A 21,394-nucleotide genomic window follows, 5' to 3' on the forward strand; every position below is an offset into this window, starting at 1 on the left:
CAGTGAGTCACCCTGCCTGCACCAATCTAAACTCCTAGCCGGGCGTGGTGGCGCACGCTTGTAATCCCCGCGCTTGGGAGGCGGAGACAGGAGGATCGCGCAGGTTCGAAGCCAGCCGCGCGCTGGCTTAGGAGACCCTGTTTCCAAATAAAAATGTAAAAATAGGTCTGGGAGTGTAGCCCCGAGGTAGAAGGGGTTCCAGGAACCCCAGTACCACAAAATAAATAAATAAATAAATAAATAAATAAATAAAAATAAACTCCTGAAACCCAGTTCTTTAACTGCTGTCATGCCGCCCTCCTCCTGACTGTGGTTTTTGTTTTTTAAAACTCCTTTGAAATCCACGAGACCTCCGAGAACACGTTGGGCGTGTTAGGATTTGAGTCCCTTCAGTTGCAACTCAGCTCAAATTAACACTTCTGAGCCAGACCTGACGGTACATGCCTGTAATGCCGGTGCCTGGGAGACTGAGACAGGTGGATTACAGATTTGAAGTCAGTCTCAGCACCTCAGCCAGGCCCTCAGTAATTTAGCATACCCTGTTTCAAAATAAAAACAAAATAAATAGGGCTGGGGGTGTAGCTCGGAGGTAGAATGTACCTGGGTTCAATCCCCAGTAACACACACACACACACACACACACACACTCTCTCTCTCTCTCTCTCTCTCTCTCTCTCTCTCTCTTTTGTTCCTTAATTTATGTCTCAGTACTCTTATAGGTCAACGATTTGGTATGATGCGGAAGAGCCTTCAACTTTGTTTAAGCTTTTCCCTTTTCTAATCCCCATAGCTAAATCACAAGGTACCTCAAAAAGATGCCTCTTTCATTTGAGGAACACCCTCATCTTTAGGCCTTGGCTGGGAGCCATCCCGAGTTCTTTTGTTAAAAAATGTTAAGTCATGCGAGACTGAGACAGGAGGATCGCAGGTTCACGGCAAGCCTCAGCAACTGAGTGAGGCTCTCCATAACTTACTGAGACCTTTTTTTCAAAATAAAATATAAGCTGGGTGTGGTGACACACGCTTGTAATCCCCATGCTTGGGAGGCTGAGACAGGGGGATTGCGCAGGTTCGAAGCCAGCCTCAGCTACTTAGTGAGGCTCTCAGCAACTTAGTGAGATTCTGTTTCCAAATAAAATATAAAAAAGGTCTGGGAGTATAGCCCAGAGGTAGAAAGCCCCTGGGTTCCACCCCCAGTACCACCAAAATGAATGAATGAATAAATAAATAAATAATTAAAATAAAATAAAATATAAAATAGCACTGGGGTGTAGCTTAGACACAGAATACTCCTGGGTTCAATCCCCAGTACCACACAAATGTTCGGTGTCCTATGTAAATTCTGTTGACTTAATGATTAGTCCCAAAATATGTATCTTAAGCAAATATCCTAATGATTTTCGTGTATATCAAATTTTGAGAACAGTGCTCTCTCTCTCTCTTTTCCTTATAATTGTGGTTCTCAATCTCCAGTTCCAAAAGAAAACAGAAAAGGGAAATGTAAAACCCACAGAAAATTTATAATAACAGTATAATGGACACCCAGACATCCTTCACCTACATCCATCCGTCATTAACATTTTGCGATATTTCTCTCTGCCTTCCACGTCCTCATTTTTAAGATGTATACACACATTCTTTATTCTGATTCGTTTACGCGTTAGTGGTCAACGCTGTGACTGCTCGGGCCCCTACACTTTGGCACGTGTCTCCTAAGAACAAAGATGTTCTCTTATATGACCGTAATATAAGTATTAAACTCAGGAAATATAATGTTGATACAGCACTATTACTGATATGATACAGTCCATGTTCAAATTTTGTTCATTGCCCCACACTCTTCCTAAGCTCGGCAGTCTCCTTCCCCTCTGGATCTGGCAGTGCAGAGCTGTGATATCTCTTTGCCATCCTTTAATCTGGAGCCTTACTTTCTCTCTTCGCGCCACTGACATTTTTGAAGGCTCCGGGCCAGATGGTTTGTAGACTGTCCCTCAATTTGGGTTTGTCTGGTTATTTCCTCATTTGATTTTGGTTTTGGAAAACATTTTTCACCCATGAGCTCAGTTACGGGTTCGCGGGGGAGATAGCTGGCTAAGGAGAGTTTCTCTCCATCATTGTTTGAAATGCTATTCAGCATAGCTGATGGATGGCCACCTCTGAACACCCTGCTCCCAGGCTCAGCATCCATAATAGTCACGACAGGCTGCGGCACGTTCTGGAGCACAAACAGGTCAGTGCGATTCCCAGCCTGTGACCGTTCATCACGATCAAGAGGAGTCATGGAGCCTGAGACTGAGGCTGCTTTGAGGCCTGGCTGAGCAACCATTTCTCTGCTCCTCAGTTTCCTCAAACTAGGCCATGGGAATGCAAATACCCAGCACTTGACTCAAAGGGTTAATATGGCAATGGATGGTACTACTCCACATGGTGCTCGGTGCTTAGTACACGCTCATGAGATGTGAGCTCTTCCAGTGTGTGTGTGTGAGGGGGTACTGGGGATTAAAGTCAAGGATATTCTAACTTTGAGCTACACCCACAACCCTATTTTATTTTGAAACAGAATCTAATTTGCAGAAGGCCTCACTAAGTTGGTAAGGCCAGTCAAAAACCTGAAATCTTCCTATCTCAGCCTCCCAAGTACTGGGATTGCAGGTATGCGCCACCATGCCTGGCTCTTTCTATCAATTTAAAAAATGTCATTTGGCCAGGCATGGTGGCGCACGCTTGTAATCCCCCTGCCTGGGAGGAGGAGAAAGGAGGATCACACAGGTTCGAAACCAGCCTCGCTGGCTTAAGAGACCCTGTTTCCAAATAAAAATATAAAAAATAGGTCTGGTAGTGTAGCCCGGAGGTAGAAGGGTTTCCAGGAACTCCAGTACCACCAAAAAAAGAAAAAAAAAATTAAAATGTCATTTGAAGCCGGGCATGGTGGTGCATGCTTATAATCATAGCATTTGTGAGGCTGAGACAGGAGGATTCGTGGTTCAAGGACAGCCTCAGTTACCTAGTGAGGCTCTTTGCAACTCAGTGAGACCCTGTTTCAAAATAAATAATAATAATAATAATAAAAAAATAGGGCTAGGTGTTGCTTGGAGGTAGAATTTCCCTGGGTTCCATCCTCAGTACCACCAAAAAAAAAAAAAAAAAAAAATCATTTGTTTTCAACTTCTGGGGAACGGGGCTGGAGGCTTTTCTGTTAAGGCCAATACCTGCTGTTAATCTAATCCTTTTCACAGAATCACCCACGGGGCCCATCCTATGGCGGGGCTGCTTGGCTCTGAAAAGACTCTGGCCCTTCTTGGCTGGATGGTGAAAATCGACCTTACCATTACATCCTGAATCGTTAAGAGGATCCTTTCTTTGTCCATGCCACTTGGAGGGTCAGGGTGTTCACGGGTGTTCAGAAGGGAGAAATTAAAGTCACAGGGAGTGGTGCTGGTGCTGATGGGAGACTTGGAATCCTAGGGACGAGCACAGAGAACAAATCAACTTACTGTCATCCCAGACGTGCCAGGGCCTCGCTCTCCTGAGGCCCCTGCCTCTTGTCTCTGCGCACTAGACCCCTCTCCGCTCTTGCCTCCCCAGCTGGCCTGGTGGCACTCCGCCCTGCCTTGTTGGCTCCTCTGCAAGCACACAGTGGGGGCCCCGGACTCATACCCCAACTCTCAAACTGCGCTTGAACCACAGGACCATACGATGATTTAGTGAGCAGCAGCGTGGCAACACAGCCAGGTGTGTTGTTGAGTAAAAGCAGAGGGATCATCAAACGGGATGGGTGGCCTGTTATTTTATTTATTTATTTTTTGGTGGTACTGGGGTTCCTGGAAACCCTTCTACCTCCGGGCTACACTCCCAGACCTATTTTTTTTTGTATTTTTTAAATTTGGAAACAGGGTCTCTTAAGCCAGCGCGGCTGGCTTTGAACCTGAGCGATCCTCCTGTCTCCGCCTCCCAAGTGCAGGGATTACAAGCGTGTGCCACCACGCCCGGCTATATCCTGTTATTTTAAAGTGGCACTACAGAATTTAAAAAAAAAAAAAAGAGGCCTTCATTCAAAGATTGGTTATATGGTAGTTCTAAACAGAAAGGCTCAAGGATTAGAACGGGCCTAAAAGCAGTCCTTTGTCTTAAAGTCTCACTGGGGAATCCACGAAGGCCCACCAAGGGCTCACCAAGGAGCCAAAGCTCAGGGGGAGGGGCCCCATCGGGGCTGCTCAGCTGAGGTTGGCCTTTACATGGCTGCCTGTGCCTGAAATAAACATGGCTTTAAGATGCTGGGCCGTAGCCAGGTGTGGTGTGCGCAGCTATAATCCCAGTATTTAGGAGGCGGAGGCAGGAGGATTATAGGTTCGAAGCCAGCCTCAGTAATTTAGTGAAACTCTGTCAAAAATAAAAAATAAAAAGGGCTGGAGGGTTTGCTCAATGGTGGAATGCCCCTCGATTCAATCCCCAGTACAAAGAAAAGATGTTCAGATTGTACTTGTGGGAAGTACCAGTTCAACCCACTCCAGCATCTACCCACACAATGGATGAAAGGCTCAGAAGGCTTCCCAGAAGATCCCAGAATCGTGAGTTGTCCTGCCATCTCTGTGTCCTTGGTGAACCGCAGGATAACTAAACTTGGGAAATCTCTCTCACCGGTGCATGGAAAGTCCCAGGATGTCCCAGGCCAACCATCTCTCCACTCTTAGATGTAATGATATAGGGCATTTTAAATCAGTGCCCATATACATGCCTCTCACCTCTGGGGCAAGGGGATTATGGAAAGACTTTTATCTTCTTTGTATTGTTAGAATTTTATTAGTGATAGTGCATGATTTGGAAAATAAAATATTTTAATAGAAAAAAAAATGCGCCCCTTGTTTCCTTCCTAATACTTAAAAGGAGCTTCTCTCCTCTAAATGGAAACATCAGCCTTTGCAGCACACAGCGCTCACGTCTCAAGGAAAGTAAACCCGACCAAGACCTGGTACTTGAGGGAGCTCCACCCTCCCTTCACCAGAGCTGTAAAACTGCTCAAACCCCTATCATGGCTTCCTGTCTGGTGCTAGCAAAATCCCACATCTTCACCATGGCCCTCAGGCCCTGTGCGCAGTCTGACGCCCGGCTCCTTCCTCTTTCTTCTCCTCCTTCCCTCTCCCCTGAGTCCTCACCTCAGGGCCTTTGCACCTGCTGGACTCTGTGCCTGGGACCTTGGATCCACATGGCTCTCTCATCCCTCAAGGCTGCTACTTAAGTATTTCCTCATCAAAGGGAAATCCCTGCTCACTCCCAACCCCATATAAAGTAGCAGCCCTGCCGCCTCTTTCTTTCTTTTCTTTTTTCCTTTCTTTCTTTCTTTCTTTCTTTCTTTCTTTCTTTCTTTCTTTTTGTGGTACTAGGAATAGAAATTAGGAGCATTGTACCTTCGAGCTACAACTCCCAGCCCTATTTTTTAGTCTTTTTATTTTTTATTTATTTTATTGATTAATTGATTTGGTGGTACTGGGGATGGAACCCAGGGGCTTTCTACCTCCCGGCTATCCTCCCAGACCTATTTTATATTTTTATTTGAAAACAGGGTCTCGCTAAGTTGCTGAGAGCCTCACTAAGTAGCTGAGGCTGGCTTCGAACCTGTGCGATCCCTGTCTCAGCCTCCCAAGCGCGGGGATTACAGCGTGCGGCACCACACCTGGCCTAGTCTTTTTATTTATAAAACTGTGTCTCACTGAGTTGCAAAGAGCCTCGCTAAGTAGCTGAGACTGTCTGTGAACCGTGATCCTCCAGTCTCAGCCTCCAGCGTTCACCACCACGCCCGGCTCGTCCCTTTCTACCCCCTTAACTCTGCTGTACTTTTCCAGTAGCCCTATCGCCTTGGGACATATCATCTACGCATTCCCCCTCTGCTTTGTGTTCAGTATCTGGGAATGTGATGTGGACCGTGGCTGCTCCCCAGCTCTGGTCCTTGTTGCTGTGTTAAGAACATAGACCCAAAATCTTCCAACTGTGCATGAGAAGGCCCCGATTCAAACGTCCACATGGAATCTCCCGAGGCTTAAATGTCAGCTAGACGTTGGCATCTTTTAAGAGCAGGGCAGCAGGGCCACACAACCGTGTCTGCGGCTGGCCAGTCTGTGAACCCAGGGCCGCCTAGAAATTGAAGTTGAGCGAGGCCGTGATTGAAGGCAGGATGGCTGGTGTGCTTCAGCAGTGAAGGTCAGAGGAAAAGCGCACAAGCCGGGGGGGCAGGCGGGCGGCGCGCATTTCCTTTATTCCTTTGGGCTGCACTTGTGGACAGGGCGAGGGCTGCCGGGTCTAGCCCTGCGCCTTCTCGTCCCTCCCCCCTTTCAGACCACTTCTCTTCATGCCTCCGCCTTTGCAGGCAACTGGGCTGCCCATCTGACACTCTCCCTCCGCAGAAAAATAATTCCAAGGGGAAATTGACTGTGAAGCCTTAAGGAGTGTCCCCTCAGGATGGGGTGGGGGGAAGGAAAGAAAGAAATACAATCAGGCACCCACGGTGGAGAAAATTAAGTGCCGGTGGAGCGGCAGCCACGCCAGCCGGGAGCGCGCTGAGGAATGCTAATGGAGCTTCAAAGCTTCGAGGGACACTGCGGCCTTGTGTCGCGGGGAGCTGGTGAGGGGAGAACTTCGCGTTCTTTAACAAGAGGCGCCGAGGACTTGACCAGAGGCTGGAAGGGTGTACACATTCCGTGTGACACGGCTTGGGGCTGGGATGGGGGCAGGCTGGACTTGGCGGAAATCCAGCTTTGCAAACAAAGTAGGAGAAACAGAGGGAGGGCCTGTTCTGCACGGATGGATCCTGTGCCGGGGACGGTGGTGAATTCAGAGGCAAATCGTGTGTGTGCATGTGTGTGTGCGTGGGGGGCGGGAGGGTTAAAGGCGATGAGTCCACAATTGTGCACACAGGACTGGTTAAGTAAATAAGGTCTCTTGATGGGGTCATTGAATAGCAAATGACATCCCTCCCCCTGGAAAACAAATGTTCCTAACTCTTAGACTTTTTGCAACCGGGATGTGAAACAAAGTGGTCCCTTGCTTCTAACCTGCCCCTTCCTACGAGGCAAGAGAATACAAAGGCACACATGCCCCAGGAGTCAGAGGACTCCTTCTTCAACCTCCGTGGTTTCTCTTTGAGTCCTTTTCATTTTGGAAAGCAGTTTTGGGTGCAGAAGAAAGACTGTGTGCTTGGGGTGCGCTGCAGAATCCGCAGCCAGGGCCCAGGGCTGGCTAATGCCACCCTGACCGGAGGTGGCGGGTCTGGCTCAGCAACTTGACTTGCACCTGCCCCTCTAGATGATGCTGCTTGTGCAGGAGCAGGGAGATCTGCTGACTTGCTTTAATTATAAAAGCATTGCCCTTAGAATGAATTCCAAGCATCCACCCCCCACTCCCTCACCCCAGGCCGGACTGCTGCCCACTGCCCGGGCTGCCCTGCGGCCTGGGCTCTCACGCCTGCACAGTGCTCTCTGAACCAGCCCAGCCCTGCGGCATCTGCGCTGGCTGTTCCCTCGGCTTGGAATGCTTTTCCTTGCCAATCTGCTTCTTTCCCATCTGCCAGGTTCCAACTGAAATGTCATACCTGGGAATGGCCGCCTTTCCTTCTCTGCTGTGTCAAACGTCACTCTCTCCCCCATAGTATCTCGCTGGCTCGTCTCCGGGCATTCTACCTCTGATTTGTACCCCCAGCCCTATTTTTTATTCTTTCTATTTTTGAAACAGGGTCTCACCGAGTTGCGGAGAGCCTCACTAAATAGCTGAGGCTGGCTGTGAACCTGCAATCCTCCTGTCGTGGTCTCCCAAGTACTGGGATTATAAGTGTGTGCCACCGCGCCCAGCTTTCTGTTTTCTTTGAAGAACTTATCAATACTGATATTATCTCACTATTTACTTCTTGCTTTTTTTCTTTCTGTCCATCTCCTTAATGTAATCTTCTTAAGATTAGGCACCCCACCGGGCTTGTTTATTTTTCTATCTCTGGAGCCAAGAGTAGAGCCTGAGGTTCAATGGGGGCTTGACAGATGCTTGTGGAAGGCAGGACCTGTGAGCACTCTTCCAGTTCAAGGGATTTCAGAAACAAAATGGCAATTTCAGGAAAGGGAATGAAATGGCCCCACTGTCAACCTCATCGTGGCTGCTCTGACACGGACACTGAGCTGCAGCTACACAGGATTCTGGGCTTTTACACACTTGGTTTCTGCTACCCTGGGGTCACAGGGATGATCAAAATATTTACCAGTTCCAGGTATACACGTGTGGACAGGCTGAGCGCCAGCTTTACCTGCCTGCCCTTGTCTCCTCACCCTCCAACACTTCCCTGGCATTTATTATTATTATTAATTATTATTATTATTATTATTATTATTACTATTGCGGGAATTGGGAATAGAGCTCAGGAGCATTTGGCCTCCAGCTACACCCCCTGCCCTATTTTTTATTCTTTATTTTGAAACAGGGTCTCACTGAGTTGCAAAGGGCCTCACTAAGTAGCTGAGGCTGTCCGCGAACCGCGATCATCCGGTCTCTGCCTCCCAAATGCTGGGATTACAAGCGTGCGCCACCACGCCAGGCTCCCTTGGCCTTTAGGATCCTGGCAAGGGCAGGCCTTCTAGGGAGCCTTCTCCCTCGAACTTCCTCCCTTGCAGGCCTGGCTTCCTCTCAGCTCCTTCCAGCTACTGTGGGATCAGACGCTGGGGACTGAGGTCAGACACCAGCCTTGCTGACCTTGACCCTAGATGCTTCTGACCTCTGGCCTCCAGGTGTCTAGGACCCGCTCTGTGTGTGCATCAAAGTGTGTGAAGTGAACATAGGGTGAAGGGTCCCAGGAGTGAGAGAAGGCTGGGATGAGTCTGTTAGAAAGCACCCCTGAGGGCCAATGCACCCCGAGCTTCGCTGTCCCTCGGGGCCCCAGGTGAGGCCGGGGTCAGTCCTGCCCTACCTGTGGGCGATCCCCAGAAGCACCGTGAGCCTTGACAGTCACATCCTCGCACGGCTCAAAATCTTCCGAGTAGTCCAGGGGGGGTTCGATGTGGAGCCGCGGGCCTGCTTCCGTTCTGATCTGCACTGATTTCTAGGCATGAAGATTTAGACCATTTCAGATATGGTGGAATGGACACCTTGAGCCCTCGCAGGGGCAAGGCCTAGCGCCGAGGGGCTGATCACAGGAAATAGATTTCGTGTGTCTGTGTGTGTGTGTGTGTGTGTGTGTGTGTGTGTGTGTGCGTGAGTACTAGGAATGGAACCTAGGAGTATTCTACCTCTGAGCTACACTTCTAATCCTATTTTATTTTGAAATAGGATCTCACTAAGTTGCAGAGGACCTAAGTTGCTGAGGCTGGCTGCGAACCTGCAATCCTCCTGTCTCAGTCTCCAAAGTACTGGGATTGCAAGGAGCACCACCACGCCCAGCAGAAACTAGATTCAAGTGACCTGCGCACCACAGCAGTCACACTGTGGTGAACACGGGCCCAGTGTTTACCTTGCATGGGCCAGCACGGATGGGCCATGCTACTTCTGCTCCAGAGTTTCTACCTGGGCGTAGTGGCACACGCCTGTAATCCAGCTACTTGAGAGGCCAAGGCAGGATTAGAATGGCAGGTTCCAGACCAGCCTGGGCATTTTAAGAGATGCTGTCTCAAAATAACAAGGCCCTGGATTCAATTCCAGTACTACTAAATAAATAAATAAATAAATGCACACAGATACAAACAAAAGCCCAATAAATTGTTTCCAAATTTATTGGAAACATTTGGACTTCCAAAGAGTATCCTGCAGAACTTTTAAAAACAACTTTGTGCTTTAGGATTATTTATCAGTAGAATTTTAGTGGGCCTTAAACATCTCAAAAAGGGCTTTGTGAACTAACTTGATCTCAGGTCTGGGACGCCCTGGTCTGCAGAGATATTCCGTGGCTATTCAGCAAATGAAAGGCAACCTGGAATACTTCCCAAACACCGTGGACTCTGAAGGCTACATGCGGCGGGGACTCTCTTCCTTCTAGCATTCTTTGGGTCATTTTTGGGGGAAAAAATAAAGTGGCGAAGTGCAGGCTGCCCCCTCCATCTTTCTCCCCTTCTCCCACACTGAGTTTCCAGATGTGCACTCCCAGCCTCCCCTGGAAGGGGCAAGGGTCGTGTTAACATACAGGGGGCGGAGACTTGGGTGACCGGGAGGGACGGTGCACCTTCGGCCCGGCCCCTCAGGAGCATGGTGGCCTCACGGGGTACAGGGGAAGCAGAGTTCAGAGATGGAGAGTTGAATCTGTTACATGGTTTGAGCTGCTGGCCCAGCCAGGCCCGGCTGCAAGCTACTGAAGCCGGGGTGATTTAAGTCTGCTGGCCTCTGATTTGAATCTAAAAACATAAGCAAGGGCTCCCGCGGGGAAGGGAACAGGGCGCTCAGGCGGCTCTCTGCAGCTTTCCCTTCCCCCCTCCCCAGCTGCTAAGCGCCGCCGCCAAAACAAGATCGCCCAAACACGGAGAACCAACCGCATCTGAGAGTTCTGGACACAGGGCACGAAATAAAAAAAATATGAAGCCAATGCGCTGCCCCAAGGAGTTTGCACTGCGCCCATAATGGAAGACCGTGGTGTCGAAGCAACATGTGACAAAACGAATGTGGTCCAGAGTTCCCACTGCGGAGTGGGTGCGGAGAGGGGAATAAATAGGCGCTCCATCTGGCCCGCTCCCCGCCCCGGCCCCGCCCACACCCAGGCCCCGGCCCTCGCGCGCATGCTCCCTGCCTCCGACCTGCCCGCCCTTGCTAGGGATGCTGACTGCTGGGGCGGCTCCCGCTAGGCACGCCGCTTAGCTTTCCTGGGAGTGGGTGTTCCTAAACCGCTGCTCTTTCCCGCCTACGTGCGCGCCCAGCCCTGGGCAGACCTTTGCAGTGTGAGGAGGAATGGGAGGTCTTGACGCCCAAGCCCCACGTCGTCAGCTGCCAACCCCGGCCCGCTTGTTTCGGCCTCAGCCCACACTCGGCCCCGGCTCAGGCCCGAGTTATTTGTGTGTATCGGCCGCACCTCTTCGCAGAGTGTTCCGAGAGGTGTGCGTCGAGGCTTATTGTCAAGTACAAAAAAGAACAAGCACTGGGGCTGCCCCGTTTGCTTGGGCTGGTCGTGCGACATGTCGATGGCTCCCCCTAGAGGCGGAAGAGCTCTGAGGCTCTTCCTGGCCGAGGCCGGCCGGGCTGCGGAGTCCAGCCACTTTGTGCAACGCGGTTTCCCCAGATGTGTTTGACCTCTTACAAATAACAGTGCTTGACTGTCCTGACAGTCTGTGATGTGGAAGCTCACAGGAAATGCTTTTGGGGGCCGTTTCCTATCTTATCCTCACTTTGGGGCTTCAGGACTCAGAAAGAGGGTACCAAGGGAAGGGCCTCCGCGCCCCACTTCCACTGGAGAGCTCCACCAAAGGTGCTGCACAGGCCACAGCGGAAACCGGGAAGCAGCGGAGGGAGGGCCAAGCCTCTACTTCATGGCTGCGATGAACCTGCTGTCTAGACCTTTAAGGAATGCCCACCCCACAGTAAATTGCTGGAAGGCCAATCCCTTCACTACCAATTTAATGCTAAGAGCCAATGACGTTCATCAAATCCGACAGCATTTTGGTAAACGACGGCTCTGTTGATTAGGCTGCTGTCCACCCAAGTATTACAAGGCTGAGGAAGCCATAAATCTTAATCCACTGCGAGCAGCAGAAAGATGTAAGGCCTGGAGGTAGTGAGGGAAAGGACAGCGGGAACAAGAGCCCATGTATCACCAGCAACCCATTCCACAGTGGCGGTGTAGCTCGGAAGCCCACAGCCGAGGCCATCATCCTCCGGAAGCCCCTGAACCGGAAGGACTAGGGAAGGGTCTTACAGAGAGCCCGGCAGCCTGTTGGTCCGGGTGTGCCTTCTGGCCGGGGATCCGGCCTGGTTAACTGGAGCAGCCCCTTCCTTAGGGCAGCTGTACCTGAAGTGCTTACAAATTGCAGGCAAGACTAAAAGGGAACCCTGCTCCATGGGAAGAGGCAAATTGTGGGGCTCAGTCGGTGGGATTGGGATTTACAGAGATGCTGAGGAAGCCCAGCCAGCAGGAGCATGCCGAGAATGAGGTGGGCGTGTGCCGGCTCCCTCCTGACCTGGCCGTGGCTGGCGTGAGCACACGGGTGACAGTGCGGCGCTGCCGGTCTCTCCTGGCAGGCCCTGTATGCAGTCCAGGAGGAGCCCCGGGACTGCGGCAGGGCTGGGGCAGCTTCCCAGTGGAGTGGCTTCTGAGAACTGGTCCCTGGCCTGGGGGTGGGGGTGGGGGGACTTGGGCCCTTCACTGCTCTGCCTACCCCGGCTGCCTCTCAGGAGAGTGGAGCGTATCCAAGAGGGTGAGCAGGGAGAGCCTGTCTCCTCTCTCCTATGGAACCAAAAACCCGTCGCCATGGACTACCCACTGTGGAGCAGCTTTCCACTTAACTCCACTTCTTGGGGCCAGAGGACAGCGATCCTGTCCCTCTTTCTCCTGACAATAATAATAGTGTAGCTGGCACACGAGTCTATTCCCAGCTTCACGGATGAGGAGCTGCAGGACCCATGGTCCCTGCTCGAGGGGCAGCGTGGGGAGGCAGGGTTTGCAGAAGACTTGGCCCTGGCGTGGGGGGCATCCAACGGGTGCAGCAGGGGGCGCCTCATCCACACCTACCAGCCACAGTTCAGGCTGCTCCCCCAGTAACAAAGATGAGCGGGGAGACACGTCTGTCCCAGAAAACTCCCACAAATACCGAGGGAGTGAGAAGCGATATGGAGAGGGCACGATGGACGGTGATGGTGAAGCCGAGGGGGGGCAGAAAGCAAGGGAGCTCGGTAAAGAGCAAGTGCCGTGCCAGTCTCAGGGAGCCCGGCCCCCAGCCATCTGCCCCTGCGGCCAGTCCTTCCTGCACATGGCAGCTGAGGAACTTTCCAGAACATGGATCCAAACACCAGCCCTCATCTGTTGCAACCCTTGTAAGGATTCCTCACATTTAGACTGATCTCCAGACTCCTTCCCATGCACTGAGAGGCCTATGGGATCTGCCCCTCTCACCTGGACCCCGACTCCCACCCTGACCTCTCAGCCATGCGCGCCAGCCACCCTTTCAGCCTGTCCCAGAGCTGCGTCCCTGACTGCGCCCTTCCCCAGGGAGGCCCTCCCCACCCCTTCCTGGCTGCCTCCAGCACAGGCTCGGCCCCCTGGGAGCTGAGGCTGCCTTCCCTCCTCCAGCAAAGCCTCCCCTGGCTGCTGTGCACCTCTGACCCTGCACTTCTGCCCTCTGCCTCCCCGCCCACGGCCTGTACACAAGCTCCGAGGAGCCAGGACCTGGCCTGCTGGTACAGTGCTCCCAGCACCCATAAGCATCCTCAGTCCTCAGTAGATGCTCCCTAAGCGACCACGGAATGGAGACTGAGTGAGCCGAGGAAAGCACTGGAAGGCCAAGCCCAAGGTCTCCAGACGGCCGCCTCCCCATCTGCTGCTTCCTGCAGGGCTCAGTGCTAGTTACTCAGTACCTCCGGAAACTCTGCAAAACTGGCTCAGCTGAGCCACCAACTACCCTATGAGGTAGAGGCAGATATCAGTTGTACCTTATAAATGAGGAAGAGGCATTAAGAGGTGCCAGAGGAGGGCCAGCAAGAGGTGAGCAGAGGCTCTGAACCCCAGCTGCTGGGCACAGAGACTGCACCCTTCACCACTGCTCTGGTCGCGTCTGTCACCTCCCTCCAGGCACTTGGGCTTAGGAAGCAGACAGCCCCTGCTACAGAAGCACCTATACGCTGCACACACACATTACCAGCTGCCCTGGGAGGTTTTATAAATGATGAAAGCAAGGCTCAGAGAGGTTACGTGAGCAGCGCCAGGGCACACAGCTAGGAAGCAGTCCAATGCCCTCCTGCTCACCAGAGGCCACAGATTCCAGATGCCCCCCCCCCCCGCGGGCAGTAGGGAGTAGAAGTGGGGTATAAGGGAAGCATAACCCAAACATGACCATTAACAGTGTCTACTACTTGGCCTTAGCGCCAGGGGCCCCATGGGCCACAAACAGGAGGGCTTATAACAGAGAAGGCTAGCCTCGGGTCAAGGCCAGATTTCTCTATTTTTCTAGGGAAATAGGAATTTTGAATTTTGAATATATAATTGTGTGTGTATATGTGTGTGTGTGTGTGTGTGTGTGTGTGTGTGTGTGTGTGTGTGCTGGGGATTGGGGATTGAACCCAGGGGCATTCTACCTCTGAGCTACACCCCCAGCTCTATTTTTTGTTCTTTATTTTGAAACAGGGTCTCACTAAGTTGCTGAGAGCTTCACTAAGTAGCCGAGGCTGGATTTGAACCTGTGTGATCCTCCTGTCTCAGCCTCCCAAGCGTGGGGATTACAAGTGTGCGCTATCATGCCCAGCCTAAAGATCTTTTTTAAATAACCATGTGGGTCCAAAAATTTAGCTGGGGGCAGCTTCACCCATGGGTTTCAAGTTGTTAACTTGTAGACTCCAGCAGCCCAGTCCGATATGTTTGCAAACTGTTGTCTCCCCCATTTCCATCCCAATTGATGGCACGATGAACCCCAGAACCCTGCACAGTGCCTGCCCGGGCCCTGGTAGGTGCCAATAAATGCGTGTTACATCAGTGGGTGGTTTCTTTCCTGGAGTGCCTCCAGCCCATTCACCATCTCCAAATGCTCCTGGGTTCATCTAGATCGCTGAGGGGTGCTCCCCTGAGGAGCCACGTGTGGGTGTAGCAGAGCCCATTGACTCCTCGGGCTCCTTTCTGTTTGGTAGACACCAAAGAGCCAAACACCGGGTGCCCTTTAGGTTCAGCCAATCAGGCGGCTCTCACAGACAAAGCCCAGAGAGCAGAGGAGGGGAGAGGGATGGACGCTGGCTGTTTCTGTGTTGAGCACAGTTGTGGACACGACGGGGTTTTCAACACTGTCCCACACTGGCCAGGCCAGTGCGGGCCTTTCTTCACCGTGTGTTCCCTGCAGGCACGTGCACACTCGGAGGCCGCCAGTGGCACCCCGATTCTTAGGTCCCAGGTCCCAGGTAAGGTGCATTCCTGAGGCTGGCCCCTACCTCCCTGACTGTCCTGGGCAGTGCCTCCCAGTGGCCAGAGCTGAGTAGCTATGCGTTCTGGACGCCACTCCTGGGGGCTCAGCTCAGAGCCCACCCAGCACCCACTCCTGGCACCACACCCCTTCCTGCCTGAAATAGCCCGAGTGGTCTCTATTGTCAGCCACTGAGTGACCCCGACCACTGGCAGTGCAGACAGACAATTACAGCCCTCCTGGCTTCGGGAAGCCAGGAAATTAGCCATGATTAGGCCTTGTGAAGTGTGGAGCCACAGGAGAGACTGGGGAAGGCTGCTAATTAATCTTAGGCCAAGCCTTTTAAATTGCACGACTCTGGGGCCAGCCATTAAGTCACAGTCTAAGACACAAATATGGCTCCTGATAATAGGAGGTACTTGAAAGCAGCAGAAGAAACGTCTTGAGTGAGAAGTGGAGAAAGGCCTCATTAAGGAGAAATTAACATTCATTGCTGGGGACAGAAGGAAGCCACCAGGCTGATGCCCTGCGGGCCCGCTCATCAGCCCTGAGCTCAGGCAGCAACTACCTTCCGCCCTCACAGGGCCCCCGGGGCGGTGGAGAGACCAGTGGGTTTGCAGCCACAGACCCAGGGTCAGATCTGGGCTGCCCTCTTCCCGTAGTGGTTGCATGGCTCCAGGCAACTGGGCTTGTGTCTCTGGGCCTCTGGGCTTTCTTCACTGGAACAATGAGGACATGTACTGACCCACAGGGTTGCTGGAAAACGGGCTGGACATTTACAGGCCTTTACTATTGGGCCAAACGTCAGGTCCAGTGTCAAACGTAGTTGCCAATCTTGGTGAACACAGGACTGATAACAAGGAAACCCACTCTTGAATCCTCCCCGGACCAGAATCTCTGCAGGTGCAGCTTAAGCATTTATATTTGAACCCCCAACCCAAGACAATGCCAGGCTTAATACAGTAGGTGCTTAATAAAAGCAGCTGGATGAATGAGTCATCATGAAGGGACTGTGAGCCTACCCCTCCTGTGCGCCCTGGTGGGTTCAGGGTGGCCCCTCCAGAGGAGGCCTGTGCACCAGGGAGGGTACCCCAGAAGCCAGCTCCACACACAGGCACCTCTGCAGTGCCTGGCACACACCTCCCTGCCCGTGGGTTTTTAAACGCTCAGTGCATTGCCCTTCCCACAGCAACACGACTCCTTACTCTAAAGGCTGAACTAGGGCCAAAGTCCTCCCTGCCCGGAGCTCCCAGACCTGGTGCCATCCTCGGCGCTGCACTTTGCCGGGGGCCGTCCGTGAACTGCGTCTTAAGATGTCTTCAGCTTCTCGAAACAGCATTCTTCGTCCATAATCTGCACCAGAGACGGGGAAGGAGACTGGTGAGGCACCTAGGACAAGTTCATGCCAGCCGACTATTCTGAAACTTATTTCTAAAATGCTTGTTGAGCCGGGCATGGTGGCGCATGCCTGCATTCCAGGGACTCAGGAGACTGAGGCAGGAGGATCGCAGATTCTTGGCTAGCCTCAGCTACTTAGTGAGGCCCTCAGCAACCTAGTGAGACCATGTTCCAAAGAAAAAAGGGGGGGGCACCAGGGGTATAATTTGGAGGTAGAATGCCCCAGAGTTCAGCTCTCAGTAGCAAAGTAAATAAATAAATTAATTAATTTTTAAAAGGGCTGGGGGGTGTGCCTCAGAGGTATAATGCTTCTGGGTTCAAACTCCAGTACCAAAAAAATAAAATTCCTATCAGTTCAGCACAGTGGTGCATGCCTGTAATCCCAGTATTTGGGAAGCTGAGACAGGAGGATCACAGGTTCAAGGTGAGCCTCAGTAATTTAGCGAGAACTTCAGAAACTTAGCAAGAATATTGAAAAATATATATAATAATGAAAAGTGTTAAGAGTGTAGCTTGAAGGCAGAATGTCCCTAGGTTCAATTCCCAGTAACAAAAAAAAGGAAGGAATAAAAAATAAAAATAAAATGTGTCTGTACGCCCATAGTCTTGTGTACAGAGGTATTCACAGCACAGCTATCTGCTGTAGTGAGACAGTAGAAAAGTCAAATGCTCAGCAAAGGATGGAATGGGTAAATTAGTGACAATCCACAGCACATCCATGCTCTGGAATAACATGGGCCAGATCTGTGTAGAGAAAACAGTATCCAAGAAACAGAAGCAAGGTACTAGGCGGTTTTCATACTGAGTGCCATTTGTGTAAGAGAAGGTAGAGGGTAGACGTGTGTGTTGAAAGAATACTGCTGGGCCCCAGTACAGCAGATCTTGTGATCTATATCCCCTAATTCTCCTAACTAGCAGCTTGTCTGCCTGGCTCCTCCACCACGGAACCTAGGCCAGCCATCGGCTTCCTCCTCGCCTGCGGGCTGGGAGCACAGGCCAAACTCTGTTAACTGAGGGGCTCTCCCAGGGCAACATGTTGGGACATCGCTTTCTCCTCTTACTCCTTTGCTTCTTTTTTGACCTTTCTGGGTATTGATGGCTTGGGGCTTACCATACCTGTGAGGCAATGAATTAGAATAAGAACACAAATCAGGCTGACCGGGTGCCAGATATTTTATGCCTCACGTCATTTAATCTTCCTGGCAAGACTGCAAGGTGGGCATAATTATTCTCATTCTGCAGAAAAGGAAACTGAGTGTCAGAGAGGCGCCTGATGGCCTGCGATCTCAAGGCTAGAAAGTAGCAGAACAGGCTTCATTCAAATTCAGCTGCCATGTTCCAAATTCTCTTTGTGGAACTTAGTAGTACACTGACCTCTCAGACAAAGTGGCCTGACTTGAAGGACACTCCTGCATGCTGAGGTGGACACCCTTATTAATTGCATGTGTGTGTGTGTGTGTGTGTGTGTGTGTGTGTGTGTGTGTGTTACTGGGGATAGAAGCCAGGGGCCTTTTACCTGTGGGCTTCACTCCCAGACCCATTTTATTTTTTATTTGGAAACAGGGTCTCACTAGGTTGCTGAGGGCCCCACTATAAATTGCTGCAGCTGGCCCTGAACCTGTGCTCCTCCTATCTCAGTCTCCCAAGTACTGGGATTACAAACATGTACTACCACGCCTGGCTTTAATTGCATTTTAAAGATGAGCACACAGAGGCACAGAGAGACGGATTAGCTTTCCCACAGCAGCACAGCCAACTGGGAACCTGACTCTGCGTGCCCTGCCGTTTCACTCGTTCAGCACCCAATCATTCTGGGCGCCAGACGCCAGGGGAGGAGCTTTCCCATTATAGCCACAGGCATCCTGTGCTTTTTTTTTTTTTAAAGGGCACATGAAATCCATTTAAAGTATGCATGGTATGGATTAACTAAATGCAGAAATGACCGGTGGGATCGAATATTACACGGGGGTTAGGTACTGGAAGTTAAGAAATATTAAGTGAAAATCAGGTATAATCAAAGTTATCCTAGACATGTCCTTAAATTACTGACACTGGAGCCCCAGGAAATGTGATTAGGAATTTATTGCTCTGGTTGCCTTTACTCTGGGGTAGTGGAGGCCAAGACCAGTTTGAAAGGGAATCAAAAACGATTTTTCAGGCTAGAGGCACTGCTCGGTGGAGCGCGTGCGCGGCACGCACAAAGCCCTGGGATCAACCCCGGCTCCGCAGCAACAACAGATTCATCTTCTTTGCCCTGATAATCTCTTTCTGCCCAAGTAGGTATGGGTAACTTGTTAACTACTTATCTGCTGGTAAGTTCATATGTACAGGATGTGGTTCCACCATTTCTATTCTAATCTTTCTTTTTTTTTTCTCCCCCCAGTGCTGGGGATTGAATCCAGGGCCTTATACGTGTTAGGCAAACGCTCTGCCCCTGAGCTACATCCCTGGATCTCTGATTTTTTTTTTTTTTTTTTTTTTTTTTGTGTGTGTGTGTGGTCCTTCCTGGGGATTTATCCCAGGGCATTCTACCTCTGAGGTACACCTTCAGCCCCGTTTTATGTTTTACTTTGAAACATGATCTCACTAAAGTTTCAGAAGGCCTTGCTAAGTTGACCCTCCTGTCTCAGCCTCCCGCGGACTAGGCCTAAACAGGTGTGTACCACCACACCCAGCTGGCTCTCTGGTCTGCTGCCTGGCCCGGAAGGCCTGCTCACCGCGCTCACCGCGCGCGCCCTCGGCGTGGGAGGCGCTCCTGGAGAAGTCTGGGTGAGCAGCTTTCCGTGGGGACGTCCTCAGCTCCGAATTGGCTCCATTGATGTAGACGGAGAAGCCTTGCTCCAAGTGCTCCAGCCTCAGCTGCGTGGGGTCCTTGGCTTTCAAATGCTTTAATATCCTGGAAGAGAAACCATCACTTGCATCTGCTCACATGAGTGTCTGAGCCGCCGCCCTATGGCCCCTAAGGCCCCTAAGCCGGAGAGAGGGACCTTTGAAATGGCCGTGGTGAAGCGTCTCTAACTGGAGGCTGGGTGGCCTGAGCCCAGTGGTTTATCTACCGACAGCGTCTGCGGGGCCCATTGCGCACATGGAGAAGCAGTGAGCGGGAGAGAGAGTGCGGGGCCCTGCAGGGAGGTGTCTGCCGTGTCCTGAGGCGCCAGTGTACCTTAGCAGAAAGGAATGCACGCGTTCCCTTCCCCGGTGGCCGAGGCAGAAAGGAGGCGCCTGTACTGTGCTGCTACCACACACCCTGCATTTTCAATTCTATACAATTTCGCTTTGTGTGAACAGCAACACTTTGATATGTAACAGAAAGCGGTCTAGGGTCTCAGGCTTTGGAGGAGAGATTTCACATAATGCAGCTAATCAGGAAATGTGCTTGGTTGGACTAATTTTTTGCTTCAGTGGATATATGCATTCTCGAACACTCACCTGTGATACCACAAATGCCATCATTTCATATTCTAATGAAGCTAAAAATATATCGATGCAGGCGCTGGTTCAAGATTTGTGATGAGACTGTCACGCCCTCTGGCACGAGCGTGGCCAGGTCTCTAGGTTAGCTATTGCTAAGGCCCAGTCGCATACTCCAGGCCTGGACCCTGCCTGGCTGCACTGCCAGCAGGTGGGATTCCCATTGGCCCGCCAGAACTGCTGCCATGTGACGGCCAACACTCCAGGGGCCTTATGAACACCTTGATGCACCCCAGATCAACTGGATTAGAGAGAGCCAACCAACGGTAACAAGTGGGCTTCTCCAGTAGTGATGAAGTAATTCCACCCAAGCTAGAAAAATTGAGGTTTTCAAAAATAATCATAATCACATAAAATAAGAGTATGATGTACCAAACACACACACACACACACACACACACACACTCTCTCTCTCTCTCTCTCTCTCTCTCTCTCTCTCTCTCTGTTTTGTATTGGGGATTGAACACACAGGCACTCTACCTTTGAGCTCCATCCCCAGCCTTCTTTTATTTTTTATTTTAAAACAGGGTCCTGCTAAATTGCTGAGGCTTGTCTCCAACCCGCCATCCTCTTTTCTCAGCCTCCCAAGTACTGGGATCACAGGAGTGTGCCACTGGGCCCAGGTGCCAGACTCATTTCTAAATACATACACAGTTTATAGTGTTATTCGAGGTTCTTGTGTTCCAGAAAGCCACCATAAACATGGAATTAGTGAACACTGAACCTTTGCTTTAAGGGGAAAAACAGGATTCGTTGCCTATGAGTCTCCGATGGCAAAATTTCATCAACCAGTCAATACATAACCTTGTTTTATGTGTTTCTGCCTAAAGATACCTTACTACATTGTTGATTTGTTCACATTGAACTCCACCGAAAGCACTATAACTCAAGCCTAAACACAGCTCGCCAAACACATATTTTCTCCTTGGGGCACACGAGAGCCTTTTTGTGCTGAGGAGCACAGGACAGCATTTCAGCATTAAGTCTGGGACCAGTTTCAACGTGAAATCACAAACCTAAAGCACAAAACTGTGATAAGCATGGCCCTAAGTGCCCCGCAATAGGGATATTTGGTAGTATCACAGGAGCAAAAGCAGGTGCGCCGAGGGTGGCCTGTTCATCTGTGCCGGGAACACGTGTGTCAAGCAACTAAAGTTTTTTTACAGCTCTGCATGCCTGTGGCCCAAAAACGCAGTAAGTATTGACTGTACGGTTTCAAATAAGTTTTAATGAGCGGGCAAGTTCACAGATAGGAAATCTGAAAACGGTGAGAATCAAATATATTAAGACATTCATCTTCATGACAACCCCATTGGATAAGTACTTTCTTACTCCCATTTAATAGATAAGGTGCACATGCCTCCAATTCCAGTACTTGGGAGGCTGAAACAGGAGGATTTCAGGTTAGGAGCCAGCCTGAGAAAATCAGCAAGGCCCTTGGCAACTTAACGAGACAGTTTCAAAACTTAAAAAAATCAAAC

The 21,394-nt window shown here is 51.0% G+C and overlaps 1 protein-coding gene across 1 annotated transcript in view; it reads right to left on the reverse strand.

Moving 5' to 3' along the window:
- Positions 1-21,394, reverse strand: part of KATNIP (katanin interacting protein) — a gene marked incomplete at its 3' end in the record, with an annotated part of 159,997 nt that overhangs the window by 100,039 nt on the left and 38,564 nt on the right. Inside the window, exons 3-5 of the mRNA XM_080703436.1 lie at positions 19,169-19,338; positions 16,300-16,397; positions 8,939-9,070 (exon numbers count right to left, since the gene is read on the reverse strand). Of these exons, the coding sequence (XP_080559562.1) occupies positions 8,939-9,070; positions 16,300-16,397; positions 19,169-19,338 (400 nt within the window). The remainder of the gene's footprint in view (positions 1-8,938; positions 9,071-16,299; positions 16,398-19,168; positions 19,339-21,394) is intronic.

This window comes from Muscardinus avellanarius (assembly GCF_963383645.1).
Source record: "Muscardinus avellanarius genome assembly, chromosome: 10".
Lineage (NCBI taxonomy): Eukaryota > Metazoa > Chordata > Mammalia > Rodentia > Gliridae > Muscardinus > Muscardinus avellanarius.